The 15,980-nt window shown below is 36.3% G+C and overlaps 2 protein-coding genes across 2 annotated transcripts in view; one reads left to right on the top strand and one right to left on the bottom strand.

Annotated features, from left to right (window-relative positions):
• LOC144643009 (nonsense-mediated mRNA decay factor SMG7-like) lies at positions 1–14,114 on the bottom strand. The gene is made up of 24 exons (XM_078502159.1): positions 14,062–14,114; positions 13,929–13,960; positions 12,681–12,732; positions 11,395–11,469; positions 10,817–10,877; positions 10,160–10,231; positions 9,577–9,655; positions 9,059–9,151; positions 8,549–8,620; positions 8,193–8,271; positions 7,099–7,182; positions 6,317–6,396; positions 5,779–5,828; positions 5,390–5,527; positions 5,117–5,147; positions 3,814–3,982; positions 2,873–2,943; positions 2,302–2,362; positions 1,693–1,797; positions 1,504–1,585; positions 1,279–1,377; positions 806–840; positions 375–514; positions 1–35 (listed from the first exon to the last, which is right to left on the bottom strand). The coding sequence occupies exons 1-24, from the start codon at positions 14,097–14,099 to the stop codon at positions 1–3; spliced, it is 1,833 nt and encodes a 610-aa protein (XP_078358285.1). The 5' UTR covers positions 14,100–14,114.
• The window catches only part of LOC144667255 (uncharacterized), a 62,309-nt gene that overhangs the window by 6,004 nt on the left and 40,325 nt on the right, over positions 1–15,980 (top strand).

Raw genomic sequence — 15,980 nt, 5'->3', positions numbered from 1 at the left:
TTAGAAGTCTTCTTGAGAAAAACACAGTGAAAGGTCTGAATAAGCAAAAGCACCAGAGCCTCAGGAAAAGAACAGCAAAGCTTTCTATCATTTCCGCTATGTGGAATGCCACCAGGGCGGCAGGAGAATTAAAATTCAAATCAACTGGCGAGTTTGCTCTTGAGAAAGGTCACAAATGAGTCAAATCATTGAAGGAGAACAATTCTCTAGTTCCGAGGCCCTTTTATTTTGCTGCAGTCAATTTGTTCCGGGTGACATGCTGTAGACGTGGAGCCGGACTGTTTGTCCAGGTGGTCTCCAAAATGAATCTGCGGTCAAGACCTGGGAAAAATATTATACAGAGACTAGGCAAAGTGGAACAATATAAAATCTACCTGGCTGAGACAGAGCTGCAGAGGTCAGGGGAACATTCCATCCAGACTGGAACAGTGAATACTGAGCTACTGTGGAGGGAGGAGCTGGAGCATGTCCTGTTGAGGTGTGACCAACATCTAATGGTCCCTTGAACAACGAACTGTTGGATGAAATAACAAGAACGCCATGTTTTAAAACAAATTGCATAACAGTTTTTTGTGCTAAAAGCTAACTAATTCAGTATTTGAAGCATGTAGTCCTGTAAAGCAATAAAAAAATACTTGACCGAGAAGTCAAAATAGAGACATCAACACTAAGCTTATTTTATCAGATGACCATGGTTCAAACCCTATCTCTCAAAGTACCTCTAACGACAAAGAAATGGATATAAAATTAAAAATATGCGAAAGATAATTGAAGAATTTTCAAGGTAGTTACAAGACGTTCCTACCTAGTTTCAGCAAACGGTGTTCCTACTGGCATTGCCTGAAAATAAACTCAACATTTTAATTACGCAGTTTAATCAAAACTGCAAGTAGTACAAGTAAACATGTTCAGCCATAAAATGCTTCCTGGTTGGAAGAACAACGGTACAATAATCTTATTAAGTAATACATACCACAAGAAACATTGGTTGATGGTCAATCTTATAATACCCTGGGTGCCAGAGGGTTTTTTTTTTCGGCGACACCCAGGGTAATCTTATAATTGTGTATTTCAAGAAAAGTCAACAGCTTGGGGGTACTCTTTATACCAAACTATATGGGGAGGCTCCGCCCGAAACAGGTACAATTCTTAGGGACAATGAATAAGCAGCACTCAAGGAAAAAATTCACAAAAACAGCAACAATTACACAAGACCAAAACAGAGCACTGCCTGACATCTAACAACACAGTGTAATAATAGAATATTTCATTGTTTACCTTGTTCAGGTTTGGTAAGGAAGCGAGCAATTTCTGCCCTGCAGACTCTAAATCAATATCTTGAGGTGACTTGGGAAACTTTTCATCGTGGGAAGGTATCTAGGCAAAACAAATTACAGTTAGCTCAAACTGGTATCATTATATATTTTTACGAGTCTTCGCGAACCTGTAGAGTCAGGCAACATACAGAAGACAAGCCAAAATGGACAGCACGGTGTGATATACCTCTTCAACTGGTGATGAAGTGTTTATTTTCAAGGAGAAGCTTGACAGGCCAGTCATGAGGTCCTCCACTTTAGTCAATATACTGCAACATCAAAAAGTCATTACCAACACAGTAAACTTTAAGACAGAAGAAAACGTTTTAATAGAATTTTCAAAAATAACAACAAAACATCCACATTTGCTTCTCACCAAGGATTGTTATTCACCAGGCGATTTCCAAACCTGACCAGCCTACCAACTCTGTGCACAGATTCATTGTCTGGTCTTGTCCTCTTCATACTATAAGTTAGTTTCCTTTAACGATTAAAACAAAAGTTATAACAAGACACTCTCATGCCCCACATCTACCTTATTGTCGAACGAATATAAAGTTATTGTCTGTGTTTTAATTCCAAGGACGTAAAATTTATAACTCCCTTGGTTGCTCTTTAAAGAAGCCCTTAAGAATAAAATTATTACAAACTGTGAATAACATTTCATTTTCTAGCACACTATTTTTTTTTTATTTAGCATTTTTACGCCATGTAACTTACAAACTAAATTATTGGTAGTCAAATTAGTTTAATTGGGGAGGCTGAATCACGTACAAGCTTTCTAGTTTCCCAGCTGCCACTTTTTCTTTGTAACTAATTTAAATCATGTTGTTGCATCTTGTTTCAAATTCTTTGTGTTTATTTAATAAAAATAACAACTTTACTTTCCACTGGTCATTTAGTCTCCTCTTACAAGAGTCTGCTTAGGAAAAGTGTCTGATTACAAGAGTTGATTAAATGAAGCTGTTATTAAACTGTCACATACCTTTGGCTGACTCTGAGAGGAAGAAAGCTCTGAAGCTCCCAGTCTTCATGAAGTGGAATATCTATTATTAAAATGGGCCATTGTTTAATCAAAACACTTCAAATATTAATTCTGATATAAAAAAAATAATTAAATTAAATATGACTGAGTACTTCTGTGATTTGTTTTAAGAGAAATATTATGTTGAAGAACATGTGATAAAATAATATTAACAGCTATCTTGAATTTTAAACTTTCCTTAACAGGTGCGTTTTTATTCCAACTGTAATAATGGTTTCCAGGTTGATCATATGATACACTCATCAAGGAAGAGATTGCACTGGTAGGACATTTAAGCTTATGCTAAGAACCATTAACAATTATCTTGCTCTCTGCATACATTCCATACCAGTCCTATGATGCTAGATAATGCCTATACCTCCAATTTCTTTGCACACATCGCAGGCCTAACATGCTACTGTTATTATCTTGCTCTGTGCACATGCTGCAGGCCTATGACACCCAACAATATACTGTTTCCTATTCTAAAACAGTCAATTATCATCAGTAATTTTACAGCTTTTCGTCTTACCAAATTTCTCAGGTAGATGCGGGTGTGTCACTTGCAAGAGATTCAGTAAGGCTGCAAAGTCCTCCCAAGTCCTATAAATGGTTAAATCGCATTAGATATGTTCAATGTCCGCTTAGCTCCTTTAAATTTAAATAGTCACCTTTAAAGAATAACCTGGGTTATCATTTTGCCACAGTCTGCTTTACGCTTCTCTCACCAAAGTGATGTATTATATGTGAACATAGTATTATCCAAAAAGAAACTACACTGTACTCTTGACCATAACTGGGTAACTTTTCAAGTTTCAGCTTTACTAACAATGACTGTAGTTAAAAAACCCAGGCATTAAAGGTTTTGCTTTCAGTCTCAGTAAGGTTGCAGCTCTTGTCATTTTGAAATTCTACTGGTCCTCAAGTTTAGCAGTTACTTTGTTTTTGGTGCTAGGGGCATTGTTGCTGTTGTTTGTTCTATTGTTCTCTTGAAGGGAAGCAAGCCATTCATGTGAGACCCCAGGGGGGGGGGGTACTCCAGCTTGTAAATGACGGGGATGATCGAATGGAGGCAAAACTCAGGACCCAAAAATTCTGAAGTCTTCCGACATTACCCAAAAAAATCCCTGGACCAAAAATAACCCCGTAAAAAATCCCTTGTCAAATTACCCCTAAATTGCCAGGAGGGGCAATAACGCTCAAGTTTGATTATTCATCATACCATATTAAAATACACCAAGGCCGCGCCAAGGCACTTTAGTTCGTTTTTGATACCTAAAAAATCCCCTATTTGAATCAAGTCACCCAAAAAAAATACTTGCCAAATTTTCCAACCCAAAAAAATCCCAGAATCGAAAATTTCAAACCCCAAAAAATTCTTCGATCATCCCCGTCATTTACAAGCCGGATTTCCCCCCCTGAGTGTGAGACCTTGCAAGAGCTGCTACATGACCCCTCAGTCTCTTGACTCACTTGGTTTTCTTGAGCATCTCTCCATTCCAAATGTTGTGAGATGAACCTGTCATCCACTGACACAGGAGATTAAGAGCTGGTAGCACATCACACATCCCTGCTGCAGTCGACTGCTCCTTTGATGGTTCATTGTCACAAGCATGTAGTACGAGAGTGTCAAATAACTCCACTTGAAGAGAAAATTTATAGCAAACAGTTAACAAAAATTAAGCTGAGTAATTAGGCAAACATGCTAGCTACCTTCTTGTTATCCACACTTGATTTGTTAAAATCCCTTGTTTTGCTTTACAACAATTCACTTAATGTTGGGTTCCTCAGGAAATTATTACACAAGTGAATTCAGTTTCCCTTGAATCTTGATATTTCCTGATACAAAGGCAAGGGAAATTTTCTTGGGACAAGGCATTAACCCTATTCAGACCAGGCTTTTTTGGACCTTCTCAGACCAGGGGGGGGGGGGGAGGGGGCCTCGGAAGCCCCCCCTATGTAACTTCCACAATATTTAAGCAATCACCATGAAACTTATAGGATGTATTGTACGTCCGAAACTCTTTCTTTTGGTATACGTCACGTGGGATGGTGACGTCACTTCACGTGACAATTACATCATCATGTCAAAACAGCCGCCATCTTGGATCCGCCATCTTGGATTTCAAAATTTTTCCAAAATGCCAGAAAACCACCCAAAATCATTGCAAAGTACTCAAAATGAATAAAAATGTGCTTTAAACCCGTGAAAATGTAAAAATTATGCCATTTATTTTGATTTTTATTAACAAAAACACGCAAAATTACAAATTTGGGAAACATGCCTGTCAAAATGCCATTGCCATGGTGATGTCAAGTTCCTGACACATCATCCAACCCTACCAATTTGTTGCCAGATAAATTTTAGGAAAACTCAGAAAGTTTGGCAGCGTTTGGTTAAATCTTAAAACAGTTATAAAAGTTCAAAGTCAGCGCGGGCCTCAAAAGCCCCCCCCCCCCCCGGTCTGAATAGGGTTATTGTTTAATATTATTATTTTTGTGTGTGTGCAGAAAATACAGGTGAATACTAATTTCTAGAACTTCCCAATAATTTGGACCATAAGTTTCCCTTGGATTTTCTTTGTTCACAAATTAACACTGCAATATTACTCTGATTTCTCTAACTCCTGATTTCTCAAACCAATTTTCCTTTCCATTGGAGATTTGAGTAATTGTGATTCCACTGTATCAACACAATGGCAGTCACTATGACAAATGTAATTTGCATATTTCAAAACTTATATTAAGATGCAAACAAAAATCCACTGATGAATACCTGTAAATTCCAGAGCCAATTGCCAACACTCCTATTAAGAAAAAAGGCAGAATAAAAAAAGCAATGCAAATGCAGAAATTATTTTTTAACCTAATTTCTTTTAATTTAATGCAGACATAAATTAAAGGCCCTTTTGAATACAGAACATTGTGTGATTATCACACAAGAAGAACATTACCAGTATGATTGTTTGCCAATCTTGGAAGCAAATTATTTGCTTCCAAGATGCAGAGTGTAAAATTAATGTCAATGAATATAAAGTCATATTTGAACCTCTTCATCTTTTCCTATGCAGTCAAACTCCTCCAAATCATCTGCTCCTCCTGTCCTGATGTTCCACAGCAGAAACAAAGTTATTGCCACAAGTTTGATAAGGAACTCTGAAGTAAATTTGTTCTGTGTCAGGATTCCCTATAGATTGACAAGTAACACAGAATTAGCAGAGCACTTGAAACAATATATTTCTCAAAAGAGTCTTAATAGGCAAAGTCTGTTTTAACTACTGGAAAATTCACTTCCGTTTATCGTTGGATAGGGCAAAAAGAAAAGGCCACAAGCTAAGTGAGCTGGGTGGAAACACTATTATTTTAATAATAATGTTTCTTTATCCGTTCTTTTCTTCATATTACCAACTAGAGAACCTGTTTCAATAGTATACTTACTTTAAATGCAGCAATAATGCGATCTTTGAGAGTTCTTGCCTGATCAAAATCTGTCATCAACAAAAAGTAGTCATATTAAAATAGTATGTTTGGTCCTTTCTTTCAGAAATTACTTGACAGACCTGACAGCTGTAACGTTATTCAAGGCCGTAACTAGCAAGAGGCAAGACAAGGCACTTGCCTTGTCTTAATTTTTACCCAAAATAAAAACAAAATATGTTTTGTTGAGAAAATAATCCCCAGTTGGACAATATTGATTTTTCTCAAGGAAAACCTCATGAAAAATATCTCTGAAAGCGATTTAGAGCTTCTAGATTTCAAAATATTCTAAAGAGCATGCCCCCAGAACCCACTGTCAAGATCTTGCCTCGTCTATGGCAAAGGCCTGGTTACGGCCCTGTTATTAATCTATTTGTCAGCATACACCTCTACAGAAAATAATTTTAGATTCTAAATATTTGTTACCTATCAATTAGTATTAGCAATATAAACCAGTTTGAAATCCAAATAAAACTACTGACAGTCATTTCCTACCAACCTTGCACAAGATAAACATGGCCATGAAACTGAAGGAAAATATGGCCAAACTCTGCCTTAGATATTTCTAAATTTCCATCCCTGAAAAGAAAAAGAGCAGCCTCAAATATAAACTGTTGTTGTAATTATTGAACTTTGTAATTATTTAGTTAGATCCTATGAAAAATGAATGGGGATGCTTTGCCTAGAGTGTTCACAGTCCCCTATTTTTCCGTGAAGTCGTAGAGATCGATCGTTCAGTCTGACGGACCGCCATCTTGGTTTACGAACGCGAGCGAAAACTGGGGAGCATCCCACTGCACTCTCCCCAGTTTTCACTCGCGTTTGTGAACCAAGATGGCGGCCCGTCGGACTGAACGATCGATCTCTACGACTTCACGGAAAAATAGGGGACTGTGAACAGTCTATGCTTTGCCAGATTATATCAGATTCATATTTCACCCTGCTTTTAAAATAATGTTTTCCTCCATTCTGCTAGCTGCTAATTTATAACTACTATTGATTATGTAGACTATATCAAACAATAAATATCAAAATAAATATAATTATTAATAAAATATAATAAGTAAACTAACTTATATTTTAATTATTATTATTATCCCTCACCATAATTTTGGTGACAGGTGGATGTTATCTATTTTTTTGCTTACCATTTTGCATTTAGTTTTTGCCACAAGTGTGATTAATAATAAAAATATTATTCCATGGATTATGGAACAAAGTCAAGCACGATTAGAGTAAACCCATTAAGCTTACATTTACCCATTCTTGCCCAACCTGTACCTGGTATTATGCCTGGCAACTACTTTGCTCAATGTTTTATGAAGATTTGTTGATGCTGCTGGGAATGGATTCTTTACAGCAATGCTGGAGAACAAAAGTTCATCAAGAGGTCAAACTTAATACACAACTAGAAACCAATAAAAAATTGACATTTAAGTCTCAAACTCAATCAATGGCAATATCCACAAATTTGGTAAATTTTATTTTTATTATTTAATACATTATTTCTCAGTGCCTGTTTTTAAAGGCAGTCAGAGTGTATTGATTTATTATAACAAGAAATGTGCAGGTGATGACTGATAATTATAACATTACTGTGCATTATGAAACCATACACTTAAATTCAGAGGTACATGGTATACCTGCCTCATATAGTTTAACTAGTACTAATAAACTCATATAATTCAGGGCTTTTATTAAGTTTTTAAGCAGCTATAACACTAAAGTTATCACCTGCAGCATTTCGTTCTGTATGCAAGTGTAACATAACACCAATCAACATTGGGTGAACTTAGCCGTAACAGGTGTTACACCTCCCGGCCTGACCAATCGATAAAACCGATAATCGATGATAATCGATACCAATCGATTATAATCGATGCCAATCGATGTTAATTGTCCACGCTAATTAGTAACTTTAAACGCGTTCCCACACTCTCCCCGTTTTCTCTTAGCCACAAACTCCTCACCAACTTCAACAGTGAAGTCACAGGCATGGTAGCCTTTGACCATGCACTTAATAACAAGTGTACCGTCCGTTGCTTTATCCCCGGCTTTATCCGCTTCTTCAGACATGTCGTTTTCGGATTGCGAAAATCTATTTCCGGATATCCTGGAGAATTGTCCTGGGGATGCCCATAACAATTAACTAACCATCATCGATTGATATCGATTGATTTCCGATCATCGATTTTGATCGATTGGTCAGGCCGGGTACACCTTTCAGCCCTTAATGACAGCCCTGTATACATATGGTTCTTGAGACAACTGACAGAGATTGCATATCATTTGTTACTCCTGAATTTTGTTAACACAAGGTTATTGCCAGGTGAAACAAAAAGTTTACTAATTAATAATTAATTATAATCATGTACCTCCTGCAGTAGTAATAAACTGTTGCTAGTTCGTCTCCCTTACCACTAGCTAAAATAGCCAGCTGGTTGTAGGGCTGGCCTGTTGAATACACCAAAACCTGGTTAACATTTAACATTCATGGTTCCAGGAAATATATCTCTGCCCACCCCAAAGAAGGTTGTTCCAAATTCCAAGGGGAGGAGGGGGGGGGGGGGGGGTTATGCCACAAAAAACTTCTGTGGGATGCATTTTTCTGGAACAAATGGTAAATTAATACAGTCCTCTTTTAATACAACCCCGTTGACCTTCCTAGCATGGTACATGTAATATTTAGAACTGAATAATGTGGTTCTTTTAAATTTAAATTTATCCATACCATTTGATGGAACCAAAACAAGAGCATGATGATAAAACACTTCTGCCTGCTCAGGGTCATCACAGTAACGAGCTAAAGATAAAAATAAGAAAATAATTAATTCATAATTTTATTTATGCATGTATATTTTTTTATACTGGTCACCGATTAATACCAGTCAATCTATATCTATATCTACAGTTTCTGACGAAATGGATTGAGCTACTTGGTTTGTTTGTGTGTTTATTCCTGTAGATCTGTCACACATGTTTGAGTAGCCAATCAGTGTGTGCCAACAACGCTATCTACTGTTTCATTATATACTACTGCAAATTATCTTATACCATCTTATACCACAACTCTGGTGCTGAACTGTCATGGCTGAGCCCAGTGAGGTGAAACTCACATGGTGCAAGGTAAAACATGCTACACAAAACAGAGCTAAATGGAGAAACATTGTTTGCATTTTGTCCCATGGGGGACGAAGATGATTAAGTGTAAGTTGAACATTTCTACAGCAAAATAATTTACCAATATCTCCTAGGTGCACCAGGCAGTCTTGGCAGATGTAGTAACAAGACTGAGTATGAGGTTTCTTAGCTGGACTGGTGTTTCCATTTATTTCTGAAAGAGAAGGGTCTCAGTATTCTTTTTCATGAAATTTAATACTCCTTCCACACCCCCACCCTCTGAGTGTACAGAAGAGTGGGTTTAGATTTTTTTAAGAACCTTAAGGGTGCTTGTGCTAGCTACAGTTAAGTTCTGATTGGATAATATTGTGACTTGAAACATAATCAATTTCTTATTATTTATCACTGTACATTTCTTTTAGTGCTTAAACTCAGAAAAGTTGAGGGTGTATCAACACATTGAAGCTGAATAATAGTTATTATATATATATATATATATATATATACATGATTTTCTGCCCATCTCACAGTTAAATGTACTATCGGCACTGTCAGCATTTATTAATTAAAAATGTTGGTCACTCACAAGTTTTAAAATTAAAAAGTTAGATTATTATTCATAGTCTTAAGAGTACTTACCTTCAAGAATACCCAATTGTGATGACCTGACATGCCCAGGAATGTCTAGCCTGTATGTCAAACACAACTCCTGCAACAGCTTATGAAGAGAAAGCACAATAATTTATTCATAACAACATTTCTATGCACTAACAGATTGCATGACTGTACAAGGTAAAGTTACAGCAACATGCAGCCTGTGTGTTAAGGCTCAAACATAGACTGTCAAAATATTAATAATAACTAGTAACAATAATTCCTAACCTTACTCTGGGAGGATCTTCCTTACTTTTTTGTTGATAACCACTTCTTGGTAGCCATTTCTTATTTCTTACTTGGGTATTTTATCAAATGTTTGTATTTATCTAACTAAATCTGTAAATTAGGTCTGAAAAGCTCTGATTGGGAGACTTAATAATTAAAAAGTTTTAATTACTTTACTTTACTTTTGTACTCTAGCAATTATTATGACTGACAATATCACATAACAGAGTTCTGCAAAGGACCTCTATATTTTAGTTCAACCCAACAAACTTACCAAACAAAGAACTTTTTAAGAACTTTTTTATTACACTGAACTACTGTCATGATAGAATTCCCATACCTGAATATAGAAACCACTGGCAGCTTCAAGAAACAAAGTCAAAACAGCCTGCACCTCGACTTTTTTTGAGCCCTGGTAGGTTATAAAATGCAATTAACAACAAACAAACAAATATTAAATAAATAAATAAATAAATAAACAATTAGATTATTGACTAGAAGTGAGGAATAACTTTAGCCTGTGCGTAGCTATTATCAACCAAGCACTTACAGTGAATCAAAGAATATATATGTTGTGGTTTAATTTTGTCTTTGGTTTAAAATTTTTCAAACCAATTTCTTATTTGGTTAATCTTAACTTCAACAACAATCAAAATTCCTCTTTTAAGGAGGGTGGGGGTGGGCGCTTATTCCAGGCTGGGCACTTATTAACTTTTCCTACCTACAGGGTGGGCGCTTATTCGAGGTTGGGCGCTTAATCGAATAAATACGGTATATCCCTTGTGATGTCCCAATGATAGTAAGTTACACATGAATAAAACAAACAAGATACTTTTAATTAATCAATTAATTAGTTTTCTTTATAAAGAATTGCAACTACTAGTATCTTGATAAGTAAGATGTGGTAAGTAAGATTTTAAGTTAATGATCTGCACTCTCCACTCTGCACTCTCCAATAAATCATTCATGATGTTCCATGACTTAAAAACAAACTTGCCTTCCTTTCTTTTGTTTGTTGCCTTAAAAAGTCCACCTGACTCTTAAAAGCACTGTTCCATCTGAAAATACAAAAAATACAAATCTTTCATCAGGCGCATAATTTTCAAATACACGATTTTTCATATTGTAATGAAACAGATACTGTAAATTGCAAGAGCTTATGTGCACAACATTTTTGGTTTAGTAGGCATACATGTACAAGTTTTAAGAATAAAAGGCAGTTATATTGTGAATTCTTTGGCATAATTCACCTCATAATGGTAAGTATGTAAGGGGACTTGTGTATCAGTAAATAATGGGGCTTTTGGGAGATAGACTTGCAGAGTACAAGCTGTACATTTAAAGATGGACACTAAAGACTACATGAGTTGTTGTTATGAAACTGGTCCCTTACATTGTTACCAGTATAATTATGTTCACTCACATAAAAACATAGGTTTTACAATAAACTTGTAGTTATAACTTACAGGCTGACTTTAGTCAATTTAAACTAATACTACAGTAATTAGCATTTGGCATCCAAACATTACAAAATAATTACCGGTAGAAGGTTATTAAATAAGTAAATGTACTTACAGGTCTTGCTCAACCTTCTTGTCTAATCCAGACTCAAGATCTGTTAACAGGATACTCTTGTACAGATCCTGTAGTCTGAAAAAGAACAGGGTGCAAGTTTATTATTTCATAGTTTTTATAATATTAATTTTAAAAAAAGAAATTTTTGTTCAGCTAGGGTTATATACATTTCTTTGATTATCATTACCCATGACTAGCTTTCATCACTTAAAAAATAAAATTAATAAATAATAAATACCGTAGAATTCCGGTTATAAGCCCTGGGCTTATACAACTTCGTAAGGGGTTTTGGGTGGGCTTATAAGCGGAGGGGCTTATATCCGGGAGGGCTTATAAGCGGAATGAAAAAACGTTTCAAAACGAGCCACGGGAGTGTTAATGACAATACGTTTTTAAGTTAAAAACACATAATAAAGCAACATTTAGCCCTATTCAGTACTGTCATCTGGTAGAGGGGGGCTTATATCCGGGGGGCTTATAACCGGATGTATTTTTTTGTTTCCAGGATGATGGGCCTAATAATACCTAATAATACCGGAATTCTACGGTAGTTAATTAACTCCTGTCTACTCAATAATGAATTTATAAATAACAATTATAATAATAATAATAATAATAATAATAATAATAGTAATAATATTAGTAATAATAATAATAACGTAATACAAACATTTGACAAATTCATTTCTCAAATGACAGATGGCTCTGCAATAGTATCATGGAATCAACAGTTTTCCGGAGCAGCAACTTAAATCAAGTTTTGTGCAAAATTTTCCAAGGCCTCAGTGGCGTGGCTGCAAATTTATTTCTCAATTATTGCATTGGTACACATATCATTTAGTATTTGCAGCTGCAACATTAAATACCGTATTTATTCGATTAAGCGCCCTGGGTGCTTATTAAATTTTTGAACCTTGAGAGTGGGCGCTTATTCGAGGCTGGGTGCTTATTAAATTTTCACCATAATTTTTCAGCAAGTAATAACTTATTTTGCAACGAAACAATAAATAATAACAAAACGTGAAGATGTACCAAAGTAGAATTTTAACGTTTCATTGAAAGTTGCTGTAAAATACTAAGAAAAAAATCGGTCTTCAGGGAAGTCTCTTAGTAGTACTTAGTCAATTTTAACTCCTCTTCTGCACTTCACCTTTTTTGTGGGGTGTGGGTGGGCGCTTATTCGAGGCTGGGCGCTTATTAACTTTTCCTACCTTCAGGGCGGGCGCTTATTCGAGGTTGGGCGCTTAATCGAATAAATACGGTATTACCGGTATAATGGTAAATACCTTTGTCGAGACTGCCATCCTTCACTACCAACAGTGAAATCTTCAAAGCTGCCTGAGGGAATTTGACTTGAATTTAATTATTTTTTCTCCTACTATAGTCAATAAAAAAGCCATTTAAATCAAAACAGCAAATATGTGCCAGTAAAGCAATATTTGCTTTCATGAGCCTGTATAGCACAACAGCCTTTTGCCCACTCAGAACAATGTGCAAACACTCATTGTAAACATATATTTATGTGTACACACTCTCCAGCATAGATAAATTTGTAAATAGACAACTATCTCTGTTTCTGTATTCTTGTGTAAAAAGCACAAACATACCGGTATACATTTCTTAATGCAGACATCAAAAACCCATGCTCAATGGAGGTTTTTTAATGTCACTCTCATGCATGTACCCATGTGCATAATTTACAATTCGTATTATCATTCTTAGGAATTCATTCAATTCTTGAGAATTGCATGACTGATTATCATTCTTGCAAAAAATCCCATACTGATTACGTACTATAGCTCTACAGGTCTTTATAATGTCAATGATATTTCATAGTCTGTGAACATTACCAGATCATTATAGATTATTTGCTTCTTTTAATCCAAGGATGACAAGTCTAATAAATACTGTTTTGAGAGGAAAGCAAACTTTTGTGATGAGGCAACAAGAGACTATCTTGATAACCCACACAACTTCACAGCTCTCCTCAAACAGTGTTTATAAATCATCACACATTTCTTTAATATTAGCTTCAAGGTAAAACTGCCGGATATTAAAAAATAAAGGCTTTAAAAAGATACAAGGTGAAATGCAAACAAAGAATAGATGTTTGTTCTTGGTTAGTATAAAACTATGACACAAATTGTTACCTAGGTCATTTGCCAGTTTTCCTTAGCTTATTAATTTTGATAAAATGTGGTTCAACAAAAAAAGATACCATCACTTCGGTGGCCCGTGTGTGTAGTTATTTTGACCCTTATCTGAGTTAAGAACTTGAATATATATATATAGACAGGTCACTGGTTAAAGTGCAAAAAAAATCGGGCAAACTGTAAGTATATAAGCTTAAGTAATTTATGTTTTAGGAGTTGGAATACGCTCATTGAGGTAAACGTAACAACAGTATTAAAATAGACATCCTTAGTGCATCGGAGAAAAGTAGAACTTAATAAAAGTTACGTTAATTTGCTACAAAAACGAAAACAAAATATGTATGAGAAAAACAACTATCTTAGCTTTTGTAAACAACTTACTTTTCAAAGCGGCTTTCAATGTTTCCGCTTGCCTGTTGAAAAAATACGCGATACAATATAACCATGAATATATAAACTTTTTTCAGGTAAATATAAATTGTGACAATTGAAACGTTAAGTTAAAAATTCTTACCGTAAAACTTGGGGCACCGACCCAAGGATCGGCGCCATGTTAGATCATCATACCGCTGTACAGACTCATTTCACTGCGGACTCAATAAATACTGAACACCTGTCACATTTGCATTCCCAGCGTCCCTTTCGCACTCAACCCCAACAGCGCTTAGCGACGGGCGGACGAAGGATAAAACATATAAAATGGAATTTTATAGCGAGAAGATTTTCAAACTTAAACTAACGTTTTTTAACAGTTTGTTTTTCCCATTGCTAAGTTTACGAGACCGCCGAGAGTTCAATGAGCAATTGCTCGTCTTTTTTTTGCACCAAGAGAATGTAATCATTTAATAGCTAAATCAGCAATTTTCAGACTATCTTAAATATGCAAATGGAGGTTTTAATATTCGACACGTTGAAAAGGCTAGTAACAGACTCAGAGGTGTTCAAAAAGAGATGGGATGAAGTAAGAAAGGGTTTTTATTGCTTGAAAAAAGAAGGGCTGGATGTCGGTTGACAACTTCTTGATCCAGTTTTTTTTTTTGGGGGGGGGGAGAGGGGTCAGAGAGTAGGGCTTTCCACAAGTTGCTCGAGATTTCCCAAAAAGTTGCCCGTAATTTATCAAAAAGTTGCTCAAAAGTTGCTCCAAAAATTACAAAAAGTTGCTTCTGATAATAAAAGTTGCTCGAAAGTTGCTAAAAAAAAACGCTGCTTCTAATCAAGAGAACTTCTCTAAGTAGATGCCAATTTCCCTTTGCATTGAGGGTAAGATTTTTAAGCAGTTTATGCAATTTTACAGCAAAAGAAGTATCTAAATAACATATTATAGAGAAAATTTGTTAAATGACAAGGACTTCTTTAACTGAGAAACATCGTGAATATATCGATTACGTCATGTTTCCTGACGAGTTTTGTGATGTTTTAATGCACAATGAGCCGAAAGTTGAAACCTCTTCAGATGTTCCTCGAAAATTTTCGGCAAATTTCGTAAATCTTTGAAAACGTTCGTATGGCCTTTGAACAACACTCGGATAATCTTCGGAGATCTTCGGTCTGGAAATTGCTCAAAATGCAACAAGTTGCCCGAGAGGAAAAAAGTTGCTCGAAGGGGAAAAAGTTGCTCGAAATATGAAAAGTTGCCAAAAAGTTGCCGAGCAACTTGTGGAAAACCCTATCAGAGAGTGGGGTGAGTGGCTTACATATTTCAGCGAAAGGGAAGCAGGGCCCTTCCTCTAGATCCGTCATCCCTCGAAAAATATAAAAATATTTTCAATCAGTTATTCTAAAAGGAAGTAAATGGGGTCTGCGTTTTCTCGCTCAACAATCCAGGAAGTGAGATGAAAGGAACATTTCTAACCAAACTCTTGAGACATGTTGGGGTCGAGTTTCACCCTAAACAGCTAAATAGAGAATCGGAGATCGTGACGTACACAGCAGAGGGTTTTCGATAATTTTCGCGCTATCCTGTGTTACACTGGCGGTGAACAGGGCTAAGAAACAGTTGCTGTCCGTCCACCTTTTTTGTTCCAAGCTGGAAATTAGTGCAAATAACGCAAACGTGGCAAGGGTGTTTAGTGGAGAGATAACATAAGGTTCAACCGCAAAGCCACAAAACTTTAATTGTCTATAAGTAGCTCATTACAGCTACAAAGTTGAAGTTAAAGTTTTCAGATTCTTGCACTGTTGTAAGCCCGCTTGCAACTGAAAACAATATCTGGGGCGTGCGACTTGCGGATTCCATCACTTTACCACAACAATCCCTTTATTTCAGCCTCGTACCCAGGCCATACCGCGCTATGCGAGTGAGCTGAGGAGGACTGGAACAGGGCGCGAAAGCGAACTTTCCCGACAAGCTTGGCGGGTGACGTCACATCCAAATTCGCCAGGGACGACTGAGGACGAGGCTGCCTTTATTCCAGCCCCCACCCAGCCCCTACC

The sequence above is a fragment of the Oculina patagonica genome, chromosome 1 (genome assembly GCF_052425735.1).
Source record: "Oculina patagonica isolate OP01 chromosome 1, crgOcupat, whole genome shotgun sequence".
Classification (NCBI taxonomy): domain Eukaryota; kingdom Metazoa; phylum Cnidaria; class Anthozoa; order Scleractinia; family Oculinidae; genus Oculina; species Oculina patagonica.
This window is presented reverse-complemented; position numbering and strand designations above follow the sequence as displayed.

Coding starts and splice junctions, on each gene's coding strand:
- LOC144643009 (XM_078502159.1), bottom strand. CDS start 14,099: ATGGCGCCGATCCTTGGGTCGGTGCCCCAAGTTTTACG. Junction 5,148..5,389: donor GCATAGGAAAAGATGAAGAG/GTTCAAATATGA, acceptor TTTTCTTAATAG/GAGTGTTGGCAATTGGCTCT. Junction 1,798..2,301: donor CCTCTCAGAGTCAGCCAAAG/GTATGTGACAGT, acceptor TAATCGTTAAAG/GAAACTAACTTATAGTATGA.